We start from the raw sequence: 22,878 nt of genomic DNA, 5'->3' as shown, positions 1-22,878 counted from the left end.
ACACCCCCTCCACCACCTCCACCTCCACCTCCACCCCTGCATCCTCATCCCTCTCCACAGTCGCACATTAGCTCGCCGTCGCGTCCCCTCCAGACATCAGCGCTGCAGACTTCGTGCCTGTGCACATTTGCTCCGGATGGATGTTTTTCTCTCTCTCTCTCTCTCTCTCTCTCTCTCTCTCTCTCTCTCTCTCTCTCTCTCTCTCTCTCTCTCTCTCTCTCTCTCTCTCTCATCCCCTCTGCGGCGCATTACAAAGCAGCACTTCTCCACGCGCCGTCGATTTAAAGTAACAATTTGCAGTCTTCTCTTGTCGCTGTGACGCAATTCGCGAATCGAGCCCGCGAGCAGTTTGTGGAGCGTCGGGATGCGTTTATAGTCGCAGTGTTTTGGGGGATAAATACAATAAGAGCTGGTTAGTTAGCAGTGAGACTTGATCGCCCCCGAGGAGGAAGAAGAAGAACCACGCGTACAGAAACTTCTCTCTCTGTAGGATATCCTCTTTAAACCGGCAATTAAATGCAACTTATTGCCGATTTACGCGCCTAGCTAACACATTAGCATCCATTTACAGTTGTATTTATTCATCTGATGGGTGGAGGTCCAATATTCACTCATGTTTTGGTCTCCACCAGCTCCCGAGAGGTTAAAACTTCAGGATGGTGGTTTACGTCCTGTCTTTTGCAAGAGCCTTCATCGTTTCAACGCCTACATGGGCCCAAAGTCAGTTTTTACTCGCACAAATAGTTGTATTCCTTTGCAGTTACCATAACACAAAGTTCAAAGGTTATTGTCACGCTCTCCGTCTGGAGTTTCATCCTGAAGGATCATTGAAAAGCTCGCTCGCTTCAGCTCATAAACTTTGTCTTTACCCAGTCGGCGCCGCTCATGGCGCGATGGCTAACTGCTAAGCTACGTCCACCAGCTCCAAAATGGATGTTTTACCATTTTACCACCACTTGAACTCGCCCTCTTTTAGACTCCTGAGCTCGCCGCACACTTTTATCTGTCTGCTGATTGGACGGACGCGTACGGGGGAGGTCGAGGCCTCTCGTTAGCGTCGTTAGCGTCGTTAGCGTCGTTAGCGTCCGTCTGAGGGTCGTTCTGGTCGCGTCCTCGGACCGGAAAGGCCGAGAAAAAGCAGCACGCGGGCTGCTGTTTCCATCCCTGTTTAATTAACGCGCCGTGTGCTTGACTCCCGGCGCCTCAGCTGGACCTCCTCACCTCCGGAGGGGTCGAGCCCGTCGAAGCTGCCAGAGGATTTAAAGGCCGTCGCCGCCGGCTGCTCGCAGTCGTTTCAGTGGATTTGGTTGATGGTTTGCTCCTCGTGTCGCGTGACGTGGGCACACTGATCGACATCGAGTGCCACTCTGAATATATTCCACCATCTGCTGTTTGCAGGAAACTTGAAGGAGAAGATCAGCCGGAACGCTGGCTTCTTGTTCATCAGCAGCAGCTGCAACAGGAGACGTTTCTTCTTCTCATCTCCTGCAGCTTGATCTGCTTCTCTGATTTGATGCGTTGAAAGGAAAGGTTTTACACCAATCACACAGATTATTCTGCTGCTTCAGATGATCACTGCAGCAGAAATAGTCCCAAATCAACACAGTGGCCGTCTGATTTTTAGATACTCTGTAAGATATATATATATATATTTATATAAGATATATAGTCTTTAAGTAGGACGCAGTGGTAGTCAGAAAGCATTGAGAGACGGACATATTGTTTTTCTTTTCATGGCATTAATACAAAAATGGAGCATAACCTCATGTTTTCGGAGAAGATGCATAAAATAGGAGATGATAGGTGTGATTTTGGGGGGCATTAAAGTTGTATATGTTATATTTATTCAGGGTTTCCCTCTCTGCACAGCTACCAGATCAAAGCAGGCAGGAAGAGGACGGATACAGAAGGTTTTCAGTTCACAAACATGATATAAATATAAAACAAGATCCATAGATACGTTAATTTAATTCCACTAGACATTCATCCTCGTGGTTGTTACATCTCACCTCGATGTCGTGGGTGTTTTATGGAGAGAAGCGTCGTCCTCTTAACGCTGAAACTATAATGAACACAACATGAAAGTGAAAGAAAAGAGAAGTTTAGAAATAACACAACTCAGTCTGACCTTTTGAAGACGCTCACCGCTGCCATTACTTTTACTTATTGTTCCTGTTTTTCTTTTCAGCTTCACCAGATGCTCCATTTGAACCTCGAAATATATGTTTTCTTTTCTTTTTTGGATTCATTTTGTGGATGAATCAATTTCTAAAGAGCAGACATTTAAGTTCTGAAAGCTTGTGAACGCTCTTCTGCTTTTATATAATCATAACTCCAGCGGATAACGCATTATTATGACAGTGGTTGTCATGATTTTCCTGAATGAACATCTCATAAATAATGCAGATGTCATGCAATATGATTAACGCATTCACTCTGCTTTCAATCAAGCTGAGTTTACGTTGATGTTAACCTTTATTATAGATAAATATTGCATTTACATGTTTACTGAACACAAGAAAAATGGAGAAAAAAATGTAAAAGTGCGCCTAAAGCTTGGTGAAATCCTGCCGGCACTCAGCGCTGCTCGTAAAGCTTAATGCTGTAAGTGCATCGTAATAAAGAATATTTTAATGGCACGAGCGTCTCTACGTTTTTATCTCTGGTCTTGATACTGGAGCTGTGCAGCAGGAGGACGTTGCTTTACAGCGGGTTGAGCGAGTAAATCAAAGTAAAACCGTAAAAAAAAGTGCGTCGACTCTAATGCACGCCGTCTCAAGTTGGGCGTCTCTGAGATCTGCTTCCTGCCGAAAAAATACAGTAATACGTGTGTGTGAGTCCAACCGACCAATGGGAGCGCAGGGAGCAGGTGCGTCGCCACGTGTGAAGCGTTTAAGAAGCGGCTCGCCACGTTTAAACCCTTTGAATTGAAATCATTTGTAAGCTAATGGCTCGACATCCGACCCATAAACAAGATGGCTTGGAGGTGGAGCGGCCACGCGGAGTTCAGGCCAATTTCACCCCCGAGTTGTTTGGTAATGAACGGTTATGGAAGAGGCTGTTAGAGAGCGGCGTGACTCTCTGGATGCGTCGTTTCATTCTCCAGAGGTGGAGGAAAACGCCTTTTTGAGGGTCACCATCGTCTCTCTGCCCTTTTGTTTTTCACGTCTTTAAAGACGGCAGATGTCTTGAGCGGATAACTTTCTACTCCCTGCTGCCTCTCAGTGTGTGTGTGTGTGTGTGTGTGTGTGTGTGTGTGTGTGTGTGTGTGTGTGTGTGTGTGTGTGTGGGTGGGATTTATAGGCGCTGAGCCGACACGTTGTGGCCAGGTGTGACAGAGGAAGGCCGTTCATCTGTCAGAGAGAGCAAATAAACGTCTGTAATGGAGAGCGGGAGAGGCCCGTGTTCATGAAACCAACGCACAACTTTTATTCTGTTCATGAAACCAACGCACAACTTTTATTCTGTTCATGAAACCAACGCACAAGTTTTATTCTGTTTGTGTTCGGCATTCTTGACTCATTGTCAGTGGTTTCAAACTCCTGTAATCCAGTTCCAGCATCAGCTTTATGAGCCACGTGTTCACACATAGATGGAATCTGGCTTTCATTGCACATATTATGGAAGCCCATTTCCGCCACACACACCAAAAAAAATTAGGACCAAAAATAAATAAAATTAGGACCAAAAAAATAAGTAAAATTAGGACCAAAAACAATAAATTTAAAAAAAATTGGGACCAAAAAAAAAAAAAAAAAGTAGGACCCTCACCCAAAAAAATGAGGACAATAAAAAAAATTTTTTGGTCCAAATTATTATTATTATTATTTTTGGTCCTAATTTTTTTTTTTGGTCCTAATTAATTTTTTTTTTTTTTTGGTCCTAATGTTTTTTTTGTGGCTGAAATGGGCTTCCATAACATATACATATTATAAACAATAAATATTTTAAAAAAAGACAGCAGAGTCGTGGGACTTTTCCATTAAATTCAGCCTTTTTTTCTGGACATGTGCTCTCGTACCGCTGCGTATGATGTCTTAAGAAACAGTTTCCTCTGGATGTCCAGCAATATGAGCAATCAGGTTGCCCGCTCGAGCACGTTTAGGCAACAAAACTAAACTAAACTTTTCCCCGTGGCGTATTTATCTCACTGCGTATGGAAGAGGCGCTCCAGACAAGTCTTCTGACTTCACACGAGACACCAGCAGCTGTTTCAGAGCTGGACTCAGATACTGCCGGTGCAGCGTTTTGGCAACACATTATTGTAGAACAACGACTTTGTCACGACGGCAATCGACTATTTAAACTGCGCCAAACAAAACGAGACAATAGCTTAATGTCCCGAGCTTTTCGACGCCAGCTGTGAGGACGAGGAGCCGCGGGCGGCACACCTGGAGGACGAAACCACAACTTCTCCATGAAAACAACTCTAAAAATTGCCGCACTGTCAACAGCTATGAGCCAGACAACCACCAGTTTGGTTTATTTGCAGCTTTTATATTTGAAAAGCGTAATTGTCACTTTGAGGTTCGGGCCGCCATGCTGATGTTTGTGTGTGTGAGCTTTAAACATTCGGGCATCTCTCGCTCTGTGTTTCCTCCCCCCGGCTGACAATAGCCGGCTTGAGAAATGAGTCATCGTGTTTTCTACTGTGCCGGAGTGAGAGGAAAAGTGCTTATTCTTCAGGGCTGAGTGGATTTCACAAAGAGAGGGATCCCTCTGCCACTGCAGAGCTGCAGGAGTTGGTTTGAATGGGAGAGAGAGAGAGAGAGAGAGAGAGAGAGAGAGAGAGAGGGAGAGATGGCGTTTCTCTTCTTCCGGGAAGCGATTGCTTGAATCCTGACATGGGGAACGCTCGCCACCTGCTTCAGATCTCCACCCACGAGGTGGATGGATTACTATTAACAAAGCATTCCTATTCCTCTGTGGCGCCCTACACTTCAACAGAGGGACTCAGATCAGCCTCTTGCCATCGCTGCTCCATCATTAACCCTTCGCTCGCTGACGTGGACGTGAGATAAACGGCTCTGACCGGGGGGAGATTCACCGCGGTGGTGTTACATTTCATCTCCGAGATCGTCCGTGCCGTCCTCATTTTGCACCACATTAGAGTTAAAAGACTTCTCCTGCTTCGCCCATGCATCATCTCGCCTAATCTCACATCTGACCCACTTCTCAGAGGAAGACGAAGGTGAAAAATGAGTCGGCCGCGACTTATTTTACTAAAGTTAAAAAGCTCATTAAAGCCGAGAAAGCGGGGGTGCAGTGGTAGGGTTTCTCTTTCTTCATTGCGCCCATTTTGACCACTCGCAGCCCTTAATGACAATGTCGCCCTCGTGTCCTTTTCGGGATCTCTCTCTCTTTAGTGGACGTGTCAGAAGGAACAGTATCTCGATGTGCGGCTGGGAAAAGGTCCTCGCTGTCATTTAAGTCCTCTTCGTTTCCTTTTTCTCGGTCCTCACAGAAAAAAAAAGGGCCTTTCACTTCCTTTCGTTTCTGAAAGAAAAGAACTTGGCTGTTAAGATGTGGCTGGAACGGGGTGCGGCCATTTTCCTTATCTGCCTCCCAGCACCTTTAGGAGAACGACGGGTGTGTGTTTGTGTGTGTTTGTGTGTGTGCTGACACAAACAATCCTCCAGACACACACACACACCTCTTCATCCAGCCACAAAAGACACATGCTGGAAAATCTTGTCGGCTGTCGCCGCATGCTGCAGTAATTACGCGAGGCTGGGATTCACGATGGCATAATGGTTTAATGTCCCTCGATACCTGCAGCAGGAATCCCACTCACTCATCGCAGCTCGGCGCCGCCAGGATTAGAAGAGATTAAAGAGCCGTTGGAGGGAAATCTCGAGTAGTTGTCAAAAGGGAGATGTAAGACAACATTTTCCCTGTTTGCATTTGTGTGTCTTCACACATGTGGTGTTGGTAGTTTCAAGGTCAAAAGGCTTCTACTGGAAGTTAAAGCAGAAAAGTGAACGTTTTTATTCTTTATTGGATCCCGATTCGCTCACACAAAGTGTTTGCTCGTCTTTTGGGATCCATATGAAAATAATAGTATGTTGTTATATAACATATATGATTCTTATGTTTTTGTATTACTGTGTTCACACTTTAATCCCATTATAATATCGAATGGCAATGAAGAAAACCTATTATATTATATTGTTTAGCAATGAAAACAAAACTATTTGAAATCACGGTTTCAATAAAACAAGACTCAAAATAGTTTTTTCAACTTAAAGGATATTGATGACTACATTTTAACTCCACCAGTGTTCTTACATCTCGCTTGGCATTGAATGAAGTCGTTTAAACGCCATCAAACAACAAAATTAACTCATTTACAGAGATTTTTTATGTAACTGTGAATCTAGGATGCTAACTGTTGCACCGCTTTGGTAATTAGCAGGTTTTTATGATGTTCAGTTCAAATTATGAGATTAACTTATTCACCACACTTTGTTCACTTCAACATAACTTATTTTTACAATTATAGATGAGATTAAAAGTTTATTTAGGCTGTTTGACCTTCATATGCAGGAGTATTTAGACGTTAGCATGCTAACACGATGGTGAACGTCGCTAACAGCTGCTAACAGCTGACGTCATGAGTTCAGGTGGGTTGATGTTATTTTCCTCCAGTTCACTGAAGTTGAAAGACTTTCAGGTGACTTCACCTCAACTTGAACCTGCAGACTTCTTTGTCTTTGCGTTGACTTTATTGACAAGCTGTAAATATGCTCCTCTGGTTGCTATTAAAAACAACAAGGACAAGCATCAGCTTTCTGGTATTTGTTATTCCCCTCGGGGGTCTGTCTTCAAAAGCGTCACGAGGTGTCCTTCATGTCCTTCATGTCCTCCACAACCCAGTGACAAAATGTCGCACAATGCCGTAGCACAAAGGCCGGCCGGCGGATGAAGATCTCAGCGGTTTTCCCCGCCAGCTGAGGAAAGCATCGCACGGCGACTTAAGTAAGGGAACGCGAAGGCGAGCCAAAGACTCACTTAAAGAATGACCCATCACGCCCAAACAACTGTGCACTTTGTTTTACAGCCGCTGAACCGATTACACAACAACAAAACACCGACCTGAACCCGGACACGGCGACGCCGCTCAGCTCCGCAACTTTACCGACAAGTTTGACTTCCACTTTTCAAGTTCTGCTGCTCAGAAGGCGCCGTGCTTTCCCGCCGTAGTGCTGCGGTGAGATAATGCAAGAGCCGCTAATTGAGTGTTTTGAAGAGAGCCCAGAAGGCTAATGGGAGTTTTGGGGTAATAAGGCGGTGAATTGAACAGCCTGCGTTGGGTTCTCACCTCACTGTTTCCTAAAATAACAAAACAGGAAGAAAATAAAATGGCAGCTGTTTGCAGCGGTCATTGATGAAAGAGGACTTTACTAAAGATAATCATTTTCTCATGCAGTGAAACAAAGACAACGTGACCGGAGACAAGAGTGGGTGCTTTAGGTTGATCGATTTCCAAAGGGTTAGAAATATTATACGGGCCTGAAACACTCGCGTGTGGAAATATTACTACAATTATGTCCATAAAGTGAGCGTACTATAGTTGAACTTACGCACAAGATGTGCAGGAGATGGAGTCGTGCCATCAATCTTTTTTTTTTACAGCAGGGGCGTTAATGTCCGGTCCAGACTGATTTATATCTCCACAATTATTGGATGGATTGCCATTAAATTTGGTGCAGTTGTCCGTTATTTCTTGATAATGTATCCTAATGACTTTGATCATCCTCTGACTTTTCCTTTAGCACCACCAGGATTTTTGTTTTTCAGTGTCTGCCGATCCACCGCTTTGTTCCGGACTCGTGTATCTCATCAACTATTGGATGGATTTAAATAAAGTTTACACCCCTTTTGGATAAATACTAATAACTTCTGCCATCAGCCCCTGCTGTGTTTTGTTCCAACTAAACCAAACGTTGTTATGCAAAGGTAATGAACAATATACCCAAACAGTTATATGAGTATATTCTACTTTAAAGTCGATGCCCACGCGCTTCTCTCTGCAGTCGATAAGCTGTTGCTGCCTTGCTCTGCGAGTTTGCAGCGTTATCTTCCCCGAGTTCCCCTTTTTAATTTGATTTGTTGCTGCGTTTTAGTAAACAGCAGGACTTGTCATTTCCGCTGGTAATGTGATTGTGAAGCATATCTAAGGAGAAAAAAAGGGAACAAAAATAAGCCCTCTGCTGAAATATGAACGCGAAATACTCTTTAAGGACATCAAGACCAGCCGTGAGGAGGTGATCTATCGGGAGAGTGCAGTCGTGTTTTTTGCAGATCTTCTCGGAAGAGCCATTAAAAAAAAAGAAGTCCCTAAAACAGCCATTAGACAGAATAAAGTGGCATCCATTTAGACGTCTCCTCCTGTGAGTCGGAGGAGGAAAGATGATGACAATGGAAGCAGAGACAGTTTGTGTAATCTCCCGCTCCATCTCCACAGACTGGAAGTATCTGCAAAGACAAGATGATGAAGCCTCTGTAGACTGAGAGGAGTCATTATGAAGAAGTGTCTCGCTTTATTTTCCACACATTCGCACTATAGTTGTTAACGAAGAGACCTTTTCTGGGACTTTTTGTGTGTCTTCCGACCACAATCATCGGTCCAGATGAGTGGACATCAGCAGCAGACTTCTGTTTGGTCGGCGTCACGCGCAGGAACAAGGACTCGCAAACGCTTTCTGCAGCATCAGTCCCATCGGGCTCGATGCAGAAACAGTGCACAGACGAGCGTTTTACTTTCCTAAACAGGGATTTCTTCACATTTGCAGCATCTTGCATCACGGGACCTTCATTCCACATCAAAATATCTTCCAAGGAAGACGGGGAAAGGGGGTAAAAAAAGAACGACTCTGCATGTTTGACCCCGGCTGACCCCGGACACTCCAATGGAAATGGAAAAATATATATATATATTTGTAATAAAATACATTTCAGAGATTTATTCTGTACCCAACTGTTCTGCTGAAGGATCCCGGGGTAAAACAGATGGTATCATGCTGCTGCTGCCTTCAAGTGTTCCCTTTTTCAGCATCTGCCCTCTATTGCGCACTATTTCATGGCTCCGTCGCTGGTTAGAAACTGCACTTAAACTAAGTTTTCACCATTCTATCAAAAAGTTACAGTATCTGAAAGACACCTCATCTTACCTAACATTTCATTACTATGAAATTATGTTGCTCCACCCTCAGCTGATAACACATATTTAAGAATAATGTGACCCATAAACTCTGATGTAGTGAATCTTTTCCACCGTGTATTGTGGCTTTGGCCCCTCATGTGCGCCCATGTGTGGATACTGTATGTTGTGTTCAAGGCCGCACAATGGCTGGAAAATCCGACGTCTGGCGCTTCAGACCGAATGAATCATCCTGTAGCATTTGTCGCACGGCGCTTTGTTTTTTCCCCCCCAAGCTCCACCTTTGCAGATCCCTGCTGGTTTTTCTTCCATGTCGCTTGAATTCGCTCAGAACACAAACAGCGTGTCACATTATTATGAGTCCACTGCGTGGAAAAGATAAAATAGAAGAGAGATCAGTCGTCCGCTGGCTTCCATCCATGGAGTAGAAAAAGCACATTAGAATACATGTTTTACCCTTTTGTTTTAAGCCTGTTTGGCGACTCCCAGACCTCCAGGCAGTGTGACTTTGGATCACAAAGCCACCGAGCTGAAAGCATTTTTCCGCCGTATATACGCGGTCTTATACGCAGCTCCTGTGCTGCATTGTTACCGTATACGTTATCGCTGACCTCCCGCTACATGTCCGATATTAAATACGTCCACTGGTGATTAATTTCCACTTGAGCGGCGCTGGTTAGAAGTATCTGCTCGCTCCGTGTTGACGATGACGTGTCCTGTAATCGACTGTGATTAATAGTTGCCGCGGAATCGCTAATGTGCCCCAAAGGCAGAGAGCTGCGAGCCGGTCGTATTACCGAGCGATGATTAAATGTCCTCGGTTCGGTCGCACCCCCGGGAGCTGTAGGCCATGACGGCGCGTCAGAGGACGGCGGAGGAATCTTCCATCTCGGTCGTCCATTAGGGAACTCAACAGTTGATACCGGGTCGCGTTGGATAAGAAGAACTTTACTCGGACTGATTTACAAGCTTGTTTTCTGACTGTTGGGGGCAATGCGCTCCAAAGATACGTCACGATCACGCCTGTTCAATTAGATCACACACATCAGTCGTTTATGCACGTAGTTGTACGTGTCCTAATTTTTAATTTCATCAAATAATTTCAAGATATGCCAATTTTAACAACCTGAAGTTGGTTATCTAGCATGTAAAATGGGTTTTTTTACACACACAAAGAGCTCAAAGTGAGTTCACATCCCTATGAATGTAAAGGATACTTTGTGTTTAGCGCTAATTGTTGGCATGCTAACACGTGAACGTGGTGGTAATCCTACCTGCTGAACATCAGCATGTTTTCATGTCCCTGTGAGGACGTTAGTGCACATTAGTGCCAAAGTGCAGCCTCCTAGTCTTGTTAAAGTTCAGAGTCAGAGGGGAACCGAGTTACTTTCTTTATGTTCCAAGAAAACTATTATCTAGATGAAAACATTCAGCCCTGAACCTACATTAGGAGACTCAGAAAGACGAGGTAATTACTGGGTTTGTAGCTGCCGTGTGACAGAATTTACAATGTTGACATTTCATTAAAGCCGGGGCTTTTTTTTCTCTCGCTCTGTGCCGTTTCGCCGTTTTCTCCTCGGCGAACAGGGAACAAAGTTCTGCTCTTTAATGAGTCCTTCCAAAAGAGGGGAAGACTTGGCTGGGAGAAAAAAGAGGAAGACACCAAGCTGTCCTCTATGATTAATACAAATGAGATGAAGCATGGACCCCACAGGAGTGTCGCTTTGATGATTACAGCGAAAAAGGAGACGGGGGCAAATGTTGTCCTGCTGACAAAACCAAAGTCAAAAGAACAATTAATGACGCCACCGAACGCTTGATGATCAGACTTGTAGCTCGGAGGGACGGCTAACCGTTTAGCTCACTGCTACGTGTGTTGTGGTTAGGAGGGGGGAATCAATACAGCACTGTATCGCGATACTTTGCGTGGCGATATTGTATCGATACACAGATGCCGAGTATCGATCTTTTATTTAATCAATTCTAAACGTTTTGGTGACAGTTTTGTCGTCAAAGTTTTCCTTTGGGGACAATTTGCGGTTGAAAAAAATGTAATAAATTGCAATATATCGCGATACTCAATGTATCGCGATGATATCGGATTGTGACGGCATTGTATTGTGGGACCTCTGTTGATTCCCACTCCTAGTTGTCGTGAGAAACTAGATGTTGCAGTGCTCTTTGCGTCATCTTAATCTTTATTAATGTGTCACTTGTTAATATTCAGGCCAGAAGCCCACTGCGTAAACTCACACTGAGCCGCGTGGGACTTCCCGAGTACCTGGAGAGGAAAGGTTGATTGATGTGTCACGCCACAGTGAACGCTACCAGACGAACAGACAGCCAAGCACAGAGCTGCACATAACGATTGTTGCATTTAACAATGAATCTATTGTTTTTTTTATAGATTTTTTACATATTTAATCGTAAAAGTTCCCAGGATGACATGTTCCCAGAGCCATGGAGGACATCTGTAGTGAATTCACAATGATATCGAACATTATGCCGCATAGTCAATTGAATTAAAAGTACAAATATACATAAAATACACCCCGAAAACTCACTCTCTCCTCGTGCCGCCTCCTCGCCTCCTCCCCTCGCATCTCTAGAGGAAAGGAATCGAGGGAGTGCAAACCCAGAAATCGTGAAAAGCCGCAGGTCTTATCATGATGTCATTGGTTCACAGTGAGCAGCTTCAGGAGCTCGCTCCACCCTGCTTCATCTGACTAAACGCACTAGGTGACCTTACCTAATCATGTTTGACTAATGTGTCATACCAGGAGACGGGAGCTTCATCTTCGCCACACATCTTTAATCACTTCATCCTGCAGGAACCGGGCGTGATTTCCCTCGTTTCCAGTGATTTATTGATGCGTTTCATTCCTTCCAGATAGCCTATGAGGCTCCCCCCCCGCCCCCTCCGGACCCGGAAAAGCACGCCGCGCCGTGAGCGCCGTGCCCTTCTTTACGTCTGACTTGCCTGTGAACTCTGTCAGGGTCCTTTTAGTCTGACAGATGGAGAACCTCGGGAGCGCACACGCTCTCCGTGTCATTCTGTCGAAGCAATGAGGTTTTTAAGACAGGCCGACGTTGCTCTGACCGGGTATTTTTGGAACAAACTAAATCAGAGAGCAGATGTGTGTGTTTGCGTGTGTTTGTGTGTGTTTGCACTGCAGCTCAAGAGCTTCACACCTTTCACACATATCGTAGTACCCGTTGTGTATCCAGCGCGCATGAACTCACAATATTCATATTCAGGCTGCGGCGTTTTCTGTCCGCATTCTTCCCCCGAAAGCCTCGAACCAGCCAGCGTTCCGATAAACAGAGTGAATAATTAGATCAATGGGGGTTATTAGCTTTTCTGAGAATTCAACCCTGCAGTATTTTCCCCCTCGGAGCAGTATCGTTATTCTTAAATGCACCACTAATGACCTCATCGATAACATCCCACACGAGAGAGTTACGACTCGCTAAGCGCTGAGTATCTGCCTCTTTGGAGTCTCCGACTTTGAAATTCACATCCTCGTTCTTCTCCTCCTCTTCCTCCTCTTCCTCCTCCTCCTCCTTCTCCTTCGGGGGTTTTGAAACTATTAGAATTGTAAAATGTCTTCTGAGTTTTTTCATTCGCTCACCGCTCACCGCTGCCGACAGACACGGCATGAAACAGGTTCACATTAAAAAACAATGGACCACATTTATCAAGGAAGATAGCAGGAAATGTTCTCCATGCTGCTTTACTTATCTGCGGTTTGTTGAGTTTTTACAGGAAAATGTTGCGAGATGTGTTTATTTAAGACCATCGCACACATCTCCACGCTCATATATGTACGTTAGATATCAGGCTGGAGCCAGGAGATGGTTAGCTTAGCTTAGCATACAGGCTAGATACAAGGGGGAAACGGCTAGCTTCGGTCTGTACGGAGGTAAAAAAAAAACGCTCCAGACTTTGTGCTAAGCTAAGCTGCTAGCTGTAGCCGGCCAGAGAGGGACTACACGTTGTTTCTAAAAATATTGAGCTATTCCTTTATTCAACCTAAGTCTAAGATCAGTGTGAAATACATTTATTTTAGCTAATGCTGCTGTAGCCTTTGTGTCGACTGAAACTGGACTGAAACAACGGCTCAAAGCTACAAAAATATGAATTATCCTTTAATATACAGACAAGTTTAACGCATCCGTTGGTCCTACACAAACCTACAACCACGTTTCTAGTGAGAGGAAGTTCACCCCATTTGAGGACAGAACAAGGGCTTACACAATTTCACTGAGAGAGGCACGATGTGCGTAAGATTTCATTTCCAAGGCTGCAATTTCCCACTCAGCGAGCACTGTGTGGGCACATGTGTATGACTAAATGCACGGTGAATCAGAGGGTGTGTGAATGAAGGAGCGAGTGCTGAAGCAGTCACATGACAAAGCACCAGTGAAAGAAATGGATCTGTGCTCTGGGAGTAATGCGTAGGACTTTTGTTATAATGAGTATGTTTCCCCAGTGTACTCCACAGTACACTTTAATGCATTTCTATTCCTGACATCCCCCCCTTCCCCATGTTAGAAAAGTCCATGCGCAGTCCTCATGTGTGAAAAATATCCTCCCAGGTGATCTTGTGTCGCGGGCGATGCACCACCTGCAGCCGCTGCACATCAAGAACCCCAGCAACGGCACTCCAGTCCACCAGAAGAGCACCAACACCACGGTGCACTGGGAGCCCGAGGCCCTCTACACCCTGTGTTACTTCATGCACTGCCCGCAGATGGAGTGGGAGAACCCCAACGTCGAGCCCTCCAAAGTCAACTTGCAGACCGAGAGGTGAGTCCGACTGTGAGCCCAGTGCACGATGCAGCTTTCACACTATTTGTTTGATGCAAAAAATGTCCAAGAAGCTGCAACCAAGTCCACCACGACGGCTGAACTGCAGTTAAATTCTTCAATACTTCAAGTCATCCGCAGTGTAAATGAAGGATAATTCATGACATCATCACTGGTGGTATTTCTGAATTGTTAGACTTGGGCCAGTGCAAATTGTTTCCTTTTCTTTCAGTAGTGAGTCATTGTCTCTCTCTTGTTTCCCTGTGCATGTGCAAATAGGCATTTCTCAACAGTGGGAAGAACAGCTGCACTGTGAGGAAATAATGACACTTAATGCTGCAAAGATTGTGCAAAAAAAGCAAATCAGGGGAACTCAAACCACAAAGCAACTCAGTTTGAAAACAGGGTGAAATGATGAGTAACGAGTTTCAGAAATTGATTGCACAATAGAGTTAGAGACAAATAGCTGTGTCACTAGTTCAGTTGTTGTATCCTCCAAAAGGACACAACCCCTTCATGGAGGGTTGAGACCAGAAATAGTGGTGCGTTCAGGCGCTTTCCCTTAACTCAGAGTCAATAACGTTGAAATTTACCCCCAGAAACAGCCAACAAGGTGTAAATCCAATCGTTAAATGTTCTATGATACATAACTTTAGATGATATTTCATTTCCGCACTTGACAGACAAATAGCAAATATTTTTTTTGTGACGGCCTGTAATTAATATCCAGGTTAGTAATGAGTCAGCGGCTTTTACAGTGACTGTTTTTGACTCTGCGGTTCCTTTTAATTGGCATACTTTAAGTTATTTGACCACACAAACACAAAAACCTGACACGGTCGCATGATATTTCCGGAGTCCCACCTTACACTCTTGAAAACAACTGAACTACTTTGGCTGTAAAGGGTCAATTTATGCAAATTTAAAGCCTTTCTTGGCAGCGTTTGCAGAAGCCCAACATGGCAGAAGTCTGAGCAAACACTTAAGAGCCCAAAAAAGGAGCCATTTAAATAAAAAGGTTCCCGTCGTCGCTAATTGCTTTGTGTCAATTAGCCACCGCGTACGGTATGATATGTGGCGCTCTGCCTTCACTCGTTGAGCTGTAAATCAAGCAGCGGGAGGATTTTTATCTCTTGGAAATCTGTGTGTAAGTTACAATCCAATCTCCCAAAACGTCCATCAGCGACATTTCTGGCACACGTTACACACTTTAAAAGCTCTCTGTCTTTGATAGGTAGACACATATATCCTTTCAGCCATATTGCCTCTGTCAGTTTGTCTCACAAACTTCCAGGAGCTGGAATAATGTCAACCGGTTCCAAAAAGGTTGGTGCGGACGTTCACTACTTTTCTTGCACAAGTTCTGCGATCCCCGCAAGAGGCTGCACGGGCCCGTGGCGGCGCCGACACTTCCCTGGGCGTCGATCACCTTGATGGGAACCAGAGGGGCTTGATTCGGATGGACGAATGGACAGATTTTTTCCGACGTCTTTTTTCCTTGCACTCCGAGGAGATGAAACCCTCGGGGAGCGTCAGTAATGTCAGGCGGAGTGACATGTCAGCAGGCTCTCGGATTCCTCCCCCGGGACGGAAAAATTCTCTATTTAGCATTCTGCCGAAAGGTTGAAGACGAGTAAGAAAAGAAAAGAGGGCCCGAAAAACAGCGGGATGAAATGAGATTTTAAAAAAAAAGATCTTTTAGTGACTGTGTTGAAGCTGCAGATAAGCCTTTTGTGAGGTGGTACATTATGGAAGGGGAGTGACTTTTCCGCATTGACTTTATTCGACGTTAACATGAGAAGAAAATGAGTTTATCGCCCCAATTTCTTGAAGCTAATAAGAGCGAAGAAGGATGCAGAGGGATTTTAAATAGTAACCGAGCTGCAGTAGATTTTATAGTATTTTCGCCCAGATGTTTGCATCCGAGGAGTGATTTCCACACTGGCAGCTCGGGTTGTCGCTGCAGGCCCCGCTGTCTGTATCGATGGATAACATTACCCCTGCATGTTTTCATTCCAGACCTCCTTCCTCTTCTGCAAACCTCAGAACGGCAGATATGTCTTTTTGGGACGCGAACAAGCTCTGAGGGAGAAAAAAAAAAAAAGTGAGGAGGTCTAATTTGTCACATTCGCCAGCCAACTGCTAAACTGCAGCTTTTGAACCTTCGCCAGAGTTCAAATTCCTGGCACAAAAAAAAAAAGCACTAGTCAAACACAGAGTGTCAATATCTAAAAGCTGCTGCCTTCATTAAACATGAGCTTACAGCTACATTACAGAAGGACCGAGCAGCTGCAGACACGGTAAACACAACAGTCCCAAATGGTTTGCCTCAGTCGGCTACGTGCTTGTTTGAATGTTTTTTTTTGGGAAATTATGGTGTGCCAGAGGGAGTAAAGCTGTGCTGGGGCTTTCACTGATAGATCCCTAATATAATCTAACTGGCTATATCATGAAATTAGCCCAATTTATTTAACGTTTTAAGGTCTTCTAATGTACATCTGAGACTGTTTAATGGTTTTAAAAGCCTTAATATTATCGAAACTGAATTATCTTTATCTCTACTATATTCATCTTTCTTTCATAATAAGTACATTTCTTTTCTAAAGGTAACTGCAATAGTTCTTAAAAAAAGACCATAGTCATGATGGATAAGTGCAAATGGGAGAAATAATCGAGCTTTATATCTGCTGAAGCTGGTGAAAGGGATTTTTCCTATCTACCAATGACCTGCTTTAAGTCTCGGGGACTGCAGAAAGCTGTACAATATATATATATATATATATATATATATATATATATATATATATATATATATATATATATATATATATATATACCAACTGTTCTTTTTGTCATAAGTTTAATTTTACAGAGTAGAGACAGTTTGATTATTATGAATGAGGAGGATGTACTGAAGGCACGCTGCCAACGACTCATCGTATAAATTAGATCAATAAACTCCATCAAGTCCAGGAAAATAATAAAGATCCAATACATACATGTATATAAATATTTTAAACAAGAAACCAGATGATGATACGTTGATTTAGTAAAGTATTTGCTAGATAACTATATTATTATACACACAAAGGGGTCAATTAGGATTTAACGTTAGCTAAAATTATATCCTGTAGTTAGCATTAGCTTTCACAATGTTATTTAAATACAACATTAGTAATTTTAGCTAACGGTAAAATCGTAAATGACCACTTTGTGTTTGCTGTTTTGGGATATTTTTGATAGGTTGTGTTTTATATTTGGAGTATTTTAATGTATATTGTTCAATCCCGTGCGTTAGCGTTAGCTCAGAGAAGCCCTCTTGAACATGGTGTTGAATGTGTTAAGACAAATCTGAGCGGCGTGAAGTCAGTGTGACTGAATAAATGTCCGAGAACGCCAACAATGTGCAGCAGAAGCAGCACATTGAACAAGAAATGACATGATTACAAAGTCACTTTGCACCTTTTTTTACCCCCCAGAGTTTTGGCAGTTATTTCTTTTCTTATAAAAACATAAAAGCTGGTGAAATTGGGCAATTAGCATTGCTTGATACTGTGCTGCCGTCTCAAAAAAAAAAAGTGTGTTTTCAACCAACTCATGTAGCTAATGTTAGCTTAGTTAGCTACTGGTCGCTACAGTTACAGCTCTCAATCTGGCATTATTGTCCCTGCAAACATGCAAACAGCATTAGCATATGTGGCGTGCGAGAATGCAAAGCTTGACAAGCTAGCAAACACTCAAATATTGACATTATATGGGGAAAAAAAACATATTTCTATTTGTGTGTGGATTAGATAAACAAGATAGTGGTGTTTGTATGTGTATATTTTAACAGAGCCAGCCTAGCTGTTTGTATTTATGCTAATCTAAGATAAGCTAATTGCCTCATAACAATACACTGCTCTCAGTAACTTAGCAAGAAAACACATTTTAGTTCTTTCATGTTTTTTTTTAAGAAGTTAGAAAGTTATACATGTAAAATGTTTAGTCCAAGTGTTTTTTATCTTTATCTTTTCTGTAATGAACAACAGCTCATTGATGTAAAGAGGTCAAATGTCTGAGGAATGGATGACCTGAATTTTGCTGCTGTTGCATTGTGGGTGGAAAAGATAAATAACAGACAGAACAACATAAGCATGTGTGTGTGTTAGACAGTTAGAGGCTATGTGATTAGAGAATACAAACAGACACACACACACACACACACACACTAGTCCTGGAAATAAATGATGAATTATGAACATGTCAGCCAGGCAAGACTCATTACTGATTTTGATTAAAGAAGGTAACAACGGCGTTTAGGGAGGTTGCGGCATTTCAATCTTTTTTTGGTTCTGCGCTATCTTGAGTTATAAATGATGAATATTGATTTAGTGTAGCTGCCTTTTCAGTTCTGTGAAGGCATCTTTAATTAGAAAGTGTGTGTGCTACCAGCGTCTCTATTGAGTTATTTGATGTGAAAGGTGAAGAGAGCAGTTTAGTGTGTGTCCGATTAGTTCATACGAATTTATTGAAACATACATAGGTCACACTAATCATGATACTATATATTGATGGCCTGTATTTGTGAATGGACGTTTTATTTTAGTGCTTATTTATCAGTTTTTGTAAATATGACACGCCTTGTGTGTACATTTATGTTATCTTCATATTGCACATTATTTAACATATATGTTTATTTCAATGCAGTAAATGTTTTTGATGACCTACTGTTTGCACGGCATCATGCATGCTGAGTGTAATAGTACTTTTACTTAGTAACATACTTAACTCATTTAAAAAAAACATACTTAAATTACAAAGGTAACTTCGGTGGCGTAACAAACTTATTTTAACACAAACCATGATCTTTATCTCAACCTAACCGAGTAGTTTAAAAGTCTTATCGGACTCGCCCGCCTGTTGAAAAGTGATGCTAAAGGGTCCTGACGTTGCGTGTTGCCCCCTGCAGGCCGTTCCTGGTACTGCCTCCGCTGATGGAGTGGATCCGGGTGGCGGTGGCCCACACGGAGCATCGACGGAGCTTCTCTGTGGACAGCGACGACGTGAGGCAGGCCGCCAGGCTGCTGCTCCCCGGGGTGGACTGTGAACCCCGACAAATAAAGTAAGGATATGATGAGACCACATCTCACTGGTTGGAGATAAACTTCAGGAGTGAAGGAAGGAGGAAGTCCTCCTTGCTTCTGGAAGTTTTAATCATCATAAACTTTTGCCCTTAAGTCAGTAGCTTAACTCAGAAATCTCTCATGGCATTCAAAAGGTCCAGCTTTGTATAAATCTTTTTTAAATCCTAAATGCAAACTCTCCTTCAACAACATCTAATACGAGTGTGTACCTATAGTTCTATAAAGTCCTCTGTTGGCCTGTAAGATTTAATTTGATTACTTTTTTGTTTGGATCCTTATTAGTCACTACCAAGTCAACAACTCCTCCTCAGGTCCACAGAAAAAACACAAAGACAATAAATCAACAGCAATAAAACCGCTTACGATAACAACAACAACGTTAACAAGAACCAACCCTCTTTCAAAAGTCAGTAAAACTACTGAAATAGCTCGAAAAGTAAAGGAGAATAAAATAAAAGCAATCAAAAGCCAGAGATAGAAAATCTAAAAGTCCGGTCAGCACAAATGTTGTGTGTGTGTGTGTGTGTGTGTGTGTGTGTGTGTGTGTGTGTGTGTGTGTGTGTGTGTGTGTGTGTGTGTGCGTGTGTGTGTGTGTGTGTGTGTGTTCTTTGTCAAGGTTTTGGTTGCTGTGGCTCTTTGATGTGGTCACATATCATCCGTAAATTGTCACTCTGGCACTAATTAAGATCAGTCTGTGCTTTGATCATTACGATAGCAGGACATGTTGCCATGACATTTTCTTTCTGTCCCCAATGAGATTTAAAAGCTTTACATTTGTGGTTTTTAGTGAAATCTTTTGCTTTTCATCTAGCGCCATCATCAGATCCAATTTATAATAAGCCCGCTGCTTTGGTTTATGACCACACAGATGTAAAACTAAAGACATTCCCATCAGCTAATGTTAGTATCAGCTAATGTTAGCATGCTAAACCCGGATGATTTACATCATGTCTGCTAAAAACAAGCACGTTAGCATGCTGATGCTAGCATTTAGCTTAAAGCATGGCAATAGACTCTTGTTAAACTGGAATATCTAACCTGAAAGTGACTAAATTAAGTGTGTTTGTCTCTCTTTTAATGGACAGCAGCGACTAGTCTGCTAGCTTCCTGACTTGGGGATAAATCTTCTCTTCACTCGTTTCCATCTCACTCTATATTCTCCCCTGCTTCTCCTCTTTCATCCCCTCACAAACACACCCGTCACCCAGCCGCACACAATGCTTGTCACACGCCGGCCCGGTCTGCGGCGTTGTGTCGGTGTCAGAGGGTTGAAGAGTCGCATCGCATCTCGAATGCTTGCGGAGGAATAATAAATGAAACACTGAGAGGTGTGAATTGCCAATTAACATCTCTTTACGTATGTCAGCTATAATTGTCGCGTAACATTTGACAAAACATCATGAATCGGCTCCTCTGTGACCTCACGGAGACGGCAGCTGTGACGGCTGCTCGCGGATTGGATTAAGAGGCTTTACGGGAGACATGAGTGCAATAATGAGTCATAGCGAAAGCCTTACCTGGAGAAAAGCTTCTTTAGGGGAAGGAAGGAAGTAGAGAAAAATAGCTTTGAATTCAAAACAGCCCCAATACTCGTAATAAACCTCTGAAATCGCAGCGAATATTATAATTTAAAGAGTGAAAGTTGGAGCTGTTTCCTTCAGCGTGCGATGGAGATGTTTCTCCGCAGATTGCAAAATCCATTCCTGAGATAAACTCCCACTTAATCACAGTAATGGATCGTCTGTTTCCACCTGCAGAGCGGAGGATTGCTTCTGTGCCACCAGGAAGCTGGACGCCGCCTCCACCGAGGCCAAGTTCCTGCAGGACCTGGGCTTCAGGATGCTCAACTGCGGTCGGACGGACCTCGTCAAGCAGGCCGTGAACCTGCTGGGGCCGGACGGCATCAACAGCATGAGCGAACAGGTGACTTCCCTCGACACCTAACACACTCTCTTTACTTACATGTTTAATACAGCAGTGACTAATACACATCTGAATGCAGATATGTCCCTTAAATAAACAGACTGCTAGTAGCTGAGCTACTTTGTATCCAAACAATGAAGAAGAAATGACTTCACGGTCCATTTGCACCTGATTCTGCAACACTTTTCCTGGACTGAGCTCTGATGCGTTCGCTTTGAGCGCCAGGTCGATATCTTACTGAGTCCAAGTGGTAATGTCATTAGGGATTTTCTTCCTTCTCCACTCAATGGAAAAAACTGGTTATTCCTCGCTGTGCTAAGTGGAAGCTAATAGTGCTGTTTGATTTTTTTCTTGTTCAGAAAGCCGAGCCAGCCAGGTCTCCTCTCAGATCCTCTAAAATACTTGATGTTCAGCGTTTCTACAAAGCACCTTTTTTTTTACCATATTGGTTTCTAGCATCAACTGGAACAGAACATTTCATATTTAACAGTATTTGACTAACTAACCCTTTAATTTCCCCCTAGGGATGAATAAAATATCTATCTATCTATCTATCTATCTATCTATCTATCTATCTATCTATCTATCTATCTATCTCTATATCTAGTTATTGATCTATATATCTATTTACAGGTCCTTATGAGTATAAATAATTGTATTGACTGACACTTTTCTGCCTCACCTCCTCAAATAAAGAACCAGCTTCGGTGACATAGAAGCTCTTTATTGTCTTGTAGAAGCTGCTAAACGGTGCAGGGGACCGTGCAGCGCTACAGGAGCGATAAAGGCAAAGCTGCCGTCACTGATGGCATTTGAACTCATCACAATGATCATCAGGGTCCGCCGCCGATCGCTCCTTTAGCCGCGTGCTGATTAAGTAGATCGCTGTCCGGGAAATATTCAAGAAGGAATCACCTCAAAGGGACACCGGTGTTCCACATAAAGGGCTTCGGCGCGCGGCGTTAAAGGCCCGCGTTGAGCCCCGATCACGCGTACGATCAAAGGTCGCTTTTGGCTTTGTTTTCAGGGTAGAAGCTGTGACACCGCCTGCTTTTAACACAAAGTCCTTTAGTTATTTTTCACCCTTTTTCAATAACTCTATCGGTGAGTTGCTCTCACGCGGTGGCGGATATAAGAAGTAATGTCGGGGAGTTCTCACAGCCCACCTCTGCTGTCGCTCTCCGTGGAAAGACACAGCTATTTTGAGGCAGTTATGACTATGTCTGGAAAATTAGACCCTGAGAGAATTCTGCTGGAAACGTCTCTGACGGATGAGGAGGAAATGAGTCGTACGTTAGGTATGAATACTGAGCATATTTAAGGCCCGGGCCTGATCAGTAGACGGCGGTTAACACGTACATATGGCACTTTAGAGGTTATTATGACAAGATGGTGATTTAAAGACCATTACCCAAAGAAAGGACTTGCAGAATGTGTGTTTTTTTCCTATAGGACTAAAGAGCACAGCGGTTGGCGAGCTCCTTATCGAGCCGCTAACGGTCTCTTCAGGGCTTTGCTGATAGCGCTGATTTTTCATGATGCAGTTAACAAGAGGAACGAGCAAAGAGTCTCGGGTGTTTGTGCGGTACGATAATGACTCAACGAGCTCAACTCTTAACAGGCGAGAACACTTCATTAATTAGGTGTTAAATCCTCAAAAAACAGAGCGCTGCAATTAAGCCATTTGTTTATGAACGTACAAAAAGCAAACATCCTTCATCGCCGAGAAAAACATCATTAAAATTAGTTTTTGAAGTCTTTTGTTAAAAATACTTGGATGTAATATTATATTTTGGTATTGTCAATACATCTATTGTCATATAATGTACAATAATTATCATATTTGTACAGGGCTG

General features: G+C 43.3%; 1 protein-coding gene across 2 annotated transcripts in view; it reads left to right on the top strand.

Annotated features, from left to right (window-relative positions):
• Positions 1-22,878, top strand: part of LOC137791248 (ankyrin repeat and BTB/POZ domain-containing protein 3-A) — a 122,105-nt gene that overhangs the window by 85,732 nt on the left and 13,495 nt on the right. For both annotated transcript variants that reach the window (XM_068585975.1, XM_068585974.1), the window contains exons 3-5: positions 13,763-13,973; positions 18,925-19,077; positions 20,857-21,022. In XM_068585975.1, the coding sequence (XP_068442076.1) occupies positions 13,763-13,973; positions 18,925-19,077; positions 20,857-21,022 (530 nt within the window). The remainder of the gene's footprint in view (positions 1-13,762; positions 13,974-18,924; positions 19,078-20,856; positions 21,023-22,878) is intronic.

This window comes from Clinocottus analis, unplaced genomic scaffold (genome assembly GCF_023055335.1).
Source record: "Clinocottus analis isolate CAN_PGR_092001 unplaced genomic scaffold, fCliAna1.0.p SCAF_20, whole genome shotgun sequence".
NCBI lineage: Eukaryota > Metazoa > Chordata > Actinopteri > Perciformes > Cottidae > Clinocottus > Clinocottus analis.
Note: the sequence above shows the minus strand (reverse complement) of the source record. Positions and strands in the feature narration are given on the sequence as shown.